This window comes from Coffea eugenioides, chromosome 5, assembly GCF_003713205.1.
Source record: "Coffea eugenioides isolate CCC68of chromosome 5, Ceug_1.0, whole genome shotgun sequence".
In the NCBI taxonomy this organism is placed as follows: domain Eukaryota; kingdom Viridiplantae; phylum Streptophyta; class Magnoliopsida; order Gentianales; family Rubiaceae; genus Coffea; species Coffea eugenioides.
Genome location: NC_040039.1, coordinates 48558184 through 48564853, shown reverse-complemented (window position 1 = coordinate 48564853; position 6670 = coordinate 48558184). Strand labels below are relative to the sequence as shown.

The 6670-nt window shown below is 36.7% G+C and overlaps 2 protein-coding genes across 2 annotated transcripts; both read right to left on the bottom strand.

Annotated features, from left to right (window-relative positions):
- Positions 1-1175: 1175 nt before the first annotated feature.
- LOC113770686 (cytochrome c oxidase copper chaperone 1-like) lies at positions 1176-4134 on the bottom strand. Its single transcript, XM_027315225.1, has 2 exons — positions 4018-4134; positions 1176-1722 (listed from the first exon to the last, which is right to left on the bottom strand). The coding sequence occupies exon 2, from the start codon at positions 1708-1710 to the stop codon at positions 1471-1473; it is 240 nt and encodes a 79-aa protein (XP_027171026.1). The 5' UTR covers positions 1711-1722; positions 4018-4134; the 3' UTR covers positions 1176-1470.
- Positions 4135-4865: 731 nt separating this feature from the next.
- LOC113769986 lies at positions 4866-6266 on the bottom strand. The gene has a single exon (XM_027314329.1). The coding sequence runs from the start codon at positions 5653-5655 to the stop codon at positions 5221-5223; it is 435 nt and encodes a 144-aa protein (XP_027170130.1). The 5' UTR covers positions 5656-6266; the 3' UTR covers positions 4866-5220.
- Positions 6267-6670: the final 404 nt, after the last annotated feature.

Sequence of the window (6670 nt, the reverse complement as noted above, 5' to 3'; positions counted from 1 at the left end):
GTCTGTCAAATCACTGTTTATGTTTGTGTGTTTCCTTCCTCATCGTGTAATGAAGTGATTATAATAACAATAATAATAAAATGTTTTAGTACTCTTGAATTTGTCACTCCATGATAATAATAATAGGACTAGTGTTGAATCTTCTGTACTCGGCATCAACCGCGGATCGAGATGAGATGAGAAGCCTTTTGCGTCCACGCCTTTATCATTTGCCACGCAAAGACGTGACTAATCAATACAAGAAAATCACATTCATCCTATTATTGGTCTGCAAAGTTCGTTCAGCTAAATCACTTTCTGGAATGCATATATATATATATATATTATGTCAAGGACATTCGCAAAAAAGTATAAATCACACAAATTGCCACTTAACCCAATTAATAGGACTTGGAACTTTACTAATAATGCTAGACCTTCCTCCATATTCTTCCAAACGAAAAAAAAAAAAATAATTAATTAATTAAACGTCCAAAAGAAAAAAAAAGGTATCAATTGGAGGTTAAATCTGTGAATTAGATTACATTCATCATCTACCATCCATTTCAGGTTTTCAACTTTATTTAGGACTCAATTTTTTTTAATTTCCTTATTTTGAAACAAATAGGAGTATTTATTGCAACTTTCTAAAGCCAGGCCCCTCAGCCCATCCACAAAGAAGGCCCAGCTCAAGCACTAGCCACTATGACTACTAGCCCACTGCAATGTCGAGTAGACCTCCCCCAGTCTCTTATAGACCTCTCCTTCATTTTGGGATCCCTTGCCTGAGACATTCTCAGTTGTTACCCAAATTCATTAGTTGGGCCCAAACAACCGTCCAGACCAGAATCCCTCTGACTCCCAGGGCAAGAAATAAAAATAAACTGGCTGGCGGATCTTCACACTTTAAAGCCAGTACAGTCACCAATTTAAATATATATATATATATTTTTTTTTTATAAAAATTTTGTCTATTATAAGACAACAACTAGTAAAGCTAATCTAGCAGCATCTAATTTCAGAAAGCTTCAACTTGGAGGCTACTTTGCATTCACAAGAGAGGCAATCACAACAATAACATGAGGACGGATAGCCCTTCAAAGAAATCAGAGGCCAGGACTAGCATCAGTAAATGCACGACCTGTACAAAACAATAACAAATGCACTTGCAGGAGGATAACCAAGAAACAAAAAAGGGGGCACAATTAGAATTCTGAAACTTTTATTCCCCGATAGATATGCTTTAGCATTCCTCCCGTACACTTTCTACCAGGACCGAGTATGTACCCTGTCTTTCATCAGGAACCCTTTATGTGGGAATGAGCACATGCTGCATTTCAGTTATCTCTCAGTTAATCTGTAACATTACTATACCAGACAAAAATCCAGTGTATGAGCACCTGGTGCAGCCTAAAACAATAGAAACAAAAATTCTATCAATTTCCACAGCATAATGCAATTCGTGTATCCAATCGACCACGGTAATACTTTTTAAACATTGAAGCCTTCCGCGCGGAGGCATTTACGATGAGCCTCGATCCATTTTCCACAAGCAGCTTCGCCATGCTCCACAACACATTCATCTCTTAGTTTCTTTGTCTCGGGGCAAGCACAGCATATCTTCTTCCGCGGCTTTGAATCCGGCCCTGGTCCTACGGAACCTGGACTTTGATCTTTGTGTACATTCAAGGAGATAACAGATGAAGAGTTCTGTGCAGGCAATCCACCCATTATATGAACTCCCTGTAAAAAAAAAAGGGTTCAAAACTATAAGATTCAAAGCTCCAAGTTGGAATAAACAAAGAATAAACATGCAATAACGACAATCATATGCACAGCTATCAGAGAAACATGCTATGATGCAGACTCAATGTACAGTCTAATTACAAACAGAAAGCTAAATGCATCCATATAACTGCACAAAATCAACATAAAGTTTAATACACTATTCTGGCAGGCAGTATATTCCTCGTAAAAGAATCTTCATCAAAATTGAAGAATAAAAAAGAAAACAACGCATATATGACTGGAAATAATCAGAGACTTCAAGCAAAAAAATTGAATTTACCTATGTACTACAAGTCTCCTTCAAAGTTATGTTTTCATATTTTCTTGAAAGAATCCCTATTGTTAGCTTTACCAGGTATATGAGTAGTATATACTTTTAGGTTGGCCCAAGAAAAGAGTAGCTCAGCCCGTGAATGTCTGGCACCGAACTATATTCTTCAATTTTAATTTGTACTCCAGATGTGAATGTCTTTGACTCTTTGCCACCTAGAATTTAAATCTAAAGCAAATCTGTTGTAGTTTCTCTATCAACTGAAGCTTTATGCTCAATTGATCATATTGCAAACACCTCTAGGTCCTAGTTTCATTTTACCTATCATTAGGTGGATTTGTTTTACAACCTCGTAGATTTTGTTGTCACTTAAATACCTAAATTATGGGAGTAAAGTGACGGGATTTAGCTTACACCATATGGTTAATGTTCCTTAAATTTGATATATAACGTCACAACTCACAAGTTCACAAGTGAGCTGGGGGAGCCAGTCAACCTCCCAAAAATCAAAAGGACAATTCTAGTCAATCCTTAGATTTTGCAATTTTCCATGTTCGGCAACCCAAAAGATATAGAATCCAGATTCACCTTAATTCCTTCTCCAAAAGAACATGAGTATCAAGACTTCCATGAATTGAACTTAAAACTCTCTTCTAGAACAGAAAACCAAGGTCATCTCAGTTTGAACCATTACAAATCAACTCCACACTGAATGCAAATTAGTATATAATAGTTACCCTCTTCAATAATATTTAAGAACAACAATATGCACAAGAAGCACAACTTGAATGAAATACATATCAGAGATAAGAAAAAAGAAATCAATAAAAGCAAAAGTTGGCAACTTGAAAAGGAAGCCTAAACATATGAACATTTCTTGAAACCTTAAGCAACTTGAATCATCACGATTCTCGTTCAGTTTTATAAAAAGAGATACCTTATAAGGAAATTTTATTCTACTGCCAATGCCAACTTTCTTCTATTCTAATTTGAAATTAATTGTTTTCAAAACAATAAGGGATCTTCAAACAAAAGGTTGCTATGCAAGTCAATTATCAACAAAACTGTCAGAGGAGAACTTTCAGGTCAAGTGAATGAGTTGAAAGGATTTGACACATTCATGTGAACGAGCTCCAACAAGAACCCATCCAAATTATAGTATCGCTGCACAGCAATGATATAAATAGTTATAAGTCACTTTAGACATGAGATTCTCACTTACACAATTGCATAAGATCACGCTAGCAGAAAGATTACTTATTTAGTTTCTCCTTGATGAAACACAAAACAGCTAAAGAATCAAAGGACTCTAGCACGCTATTGGTCCTCACTCCTCTTGGATTCAATGCTAAGTCAGCAATTAGGTATTGAGAGGAGAGTGGGGGAGATAAAAGCATCAAACCATTTTGGCAGATAAGGATACGCAAAAAAAAAAAAGAGTCAGCTCACCATACCAATTTTCGAGTTGTCAGGTTTCTCTACAAATTTAGCATACACCAATCCTTAACACAATTAACTCCCACAATCCAAAACGCAAAACAATTTAAAATGCAAAGCAAGCATTTTTGCATTTCCTATGATTACCAGAGTTCTATATCCGCCAAAATCAGTATGAAAGAGACGTACACATACATCATAATTGATTAATGGACAGAAAAGAAGATGCGAAATCTACAGAGTTCCTCCCCCGCCTCCCCACCGCCAAAAGGGGCACAAAAAAAGGACAATTTTTTATTAAATACAATCAAGTTTTCGCCTTTTCGTGAATAATTGTGTTAATCCTACACAAGTAAGGCAAATATCCCGTCTCTGCAATTTACTCAGTCGATTATGAGGAACGGAAAAACCCCACAAAAGCATGTGCACGAAAGTTATTACGCTATTAAGATTTACCTTTGCATACAAAAAAGAAGCAATCTTGATCTATCATCAAATACGTGAAATAGACCAAAAGTAAGTAAGTAACTAAAAGGACATACCTCTGGTCTTGCTTCCAATTTTTTGATTCCCTCTCCTTCTGTTTTAGCGTTGAAAGAGCGTAAAGGCTACAAGACTTCTGTTGAAGTGTTGAAAAGAGGGCTCTGATACTGGAAGGAGAGGACTGCTCGCCTTTGCAGTCAAGTTTAGAATATTAATCTAGCCCTCCAAAAGTTTAGAATATCTCAATTAAGTCCTTGCAAAAGTATTAAGTACTAGTACTATTTTAGTTTAATTTGGCACTCTAACTTCTGAAAAATGTGCCTTCTCTTCATGAAAGATCGAGATGGTAAAAAGAAACAAAGTTCACAATTTTTTATTTTATTGGGTATCTCCCAATAACACTCTAGAACTTCGTTACCAAGAACGTTTTTAAATTACCGTAGCACTTTTTTTTTAATATGATGGATACAAGGGATGTGAGATTTTTTTTATGTGATAAATATAACGTACGTGAAATAAGAAAATGATTAAGATGATAATAAAAGTTATTGAAAAACTTGTTTGTAATATAATATAATCAAATTAAATTTGACAAATAAACCACTATACAAACACACACTTCATTAACAAACACTAAAGGTCAGAGGTGCGCGTATATGTTCTTAATGATATTGCCAGGCGGCAGCCAGCCTTATCACTATCAGCGATTAGCTAATCAACCTTGAGCCGTTTTTGCGGGGATCGGTAAGCATAGGATTGCTAGCAGATCAATTAGTCCGCAACTTGCAAAATTCATCGTTTACAGTAGCCGTGCCATTGAAAATTGCCAGTGAGCAGCTGCTGTACTTTGATTACTGATTCAGAAACTGAATGGGGGACTGAAGAAAAGTAATCAAAGGGAGAGTCCTAACTCACAAACCAAGCACTCATATCATCATATATACACCATAATAAGAGACTAGTGTGAATTGCAAACCAAACAGAGTTCTGGAAAGACACAGATTACAATCTCAATCTCAGAGAAGGAAATTACATTTACCATTTCTTATCGGAAAAAAGAAAACTGTACCAACAAACAAAGCAAAATCGACAAATTTGTGCTGATGCACTAGACTAGACATCGTGAAAGAAATCCACGAGATCCACTAGACAGGAGACAGAAACAAGAAGATTGCACTGCTGGGAAGCAAATTCTACTCAGCCTAGCCTCTCTGATGATGATCTTCAGTGTCTGATCAGGCAAAGTAAGCTTCCCACTCAAATCAATCATACTTCTCCCTCCACGAATATACAAGGAAAAATACCCAAGAAAGCCCCAATACTATATCACCAACAACCAGGCGAAGCCAATCGCGGCCAAGGACTTCAAGCTTCCTCTCGAAGTATATTCTCCAAATTGCCATTGCAACATGGAGAAGCACACACCCCCTAGCAAAAAAGCTCTGAAAGTCCCTGTCCTTTACAAAAGCTACCATGAGCAAGAGAAAACCAATTGCAAACAGTAACAACCCTGAAAATGAATCCGAAGTTCGGATTAACAGCTGATCATGAGGGGTTGATCCTGCGAGCTTACTGGCACGGTCTCTCCCATGGCTGAATTCAAGGAACTCGTAACTATGGAACATCATCACGCCTCCACAGCTCAAGGCCACCAAAGAATGCAGAATACATATCATGAAGAACCCACCCGAACCCATCAATCATTCCCAAACAACAAAGATAATCTTTTTCCCCTTTCCAGAAACCTCCAATTCCCAGAAAGCAAGAACAGCCCTTTTCAAATTAATTCACAAAAAAGAACAGACTTCCTTCAATCAAACATAACCAAAACTTATATTTTTAGCCTTAAATGTAATACTAAAAACTGAATTCACTGCGGATTTTAACTTTTAAAGCACATGTAACAGAAGCCCAGGAATCTAGATGGCATGGTACAATTCTCAACTGATCAAAACCCAGAAAGATTTTTCACCTAAAGTTCAAGACTTTGGATGCAAATAAGCAATAAAGTACCCGAAAACAATCCTTCAGATTTAGAGTTTTGGACCATAGGTGGGTTTTCGTCCCCTTCTCACAGCAACAAACAGGTGACTATCTAGGCTGGTTATCATGGGAAATCGAGATCAGTGAATAGGGACTGGATGGAGAAAGATCCAAGAAAAGCGTTGGATCCAAAACCTAGACGGAATGACATCAAGAAGAGGAGTGGAATTGAGGGAACGTTGGGAAAAGGGTTTATAGAAGGGTTAACAGCAGAGCATTTTTAAGGAGCAAAAAAAGTGTGGATGTCTTTTATCATTTTTAGGTGTCTGGTTTTTACAGCTAAATTTTCAGGTAGATCTTAAAAATAAATAAATAAAAAGTGACAAAAAGAGTGAAATAAAGATAAAGATAAAGGGCAAGAAAAGGATAAAAACATGTAGCCGGTAGCTGATCAGTCATCATCCGCTTAACTCAAGGAAAGCCTTTCTTCTTGTTGAATAATAAAATATTCAGAATCCGTCATTATCACTTTCTAATCACTTTTAACTTAGTTGTCAAAAGGACAAGATACCCCTAGAAGATTTCTTCAACAACTCAGCAAAATATACTAGAGCATGTTAGTTGGTAAATAGTTTTAGGTACCATATGTGTGACAAATCCTTTTGAGATTGACATTTTTTGTTTGTCTGTATTCTATGGAAAATATCAAGAATCCCTGCATTTTTGCCT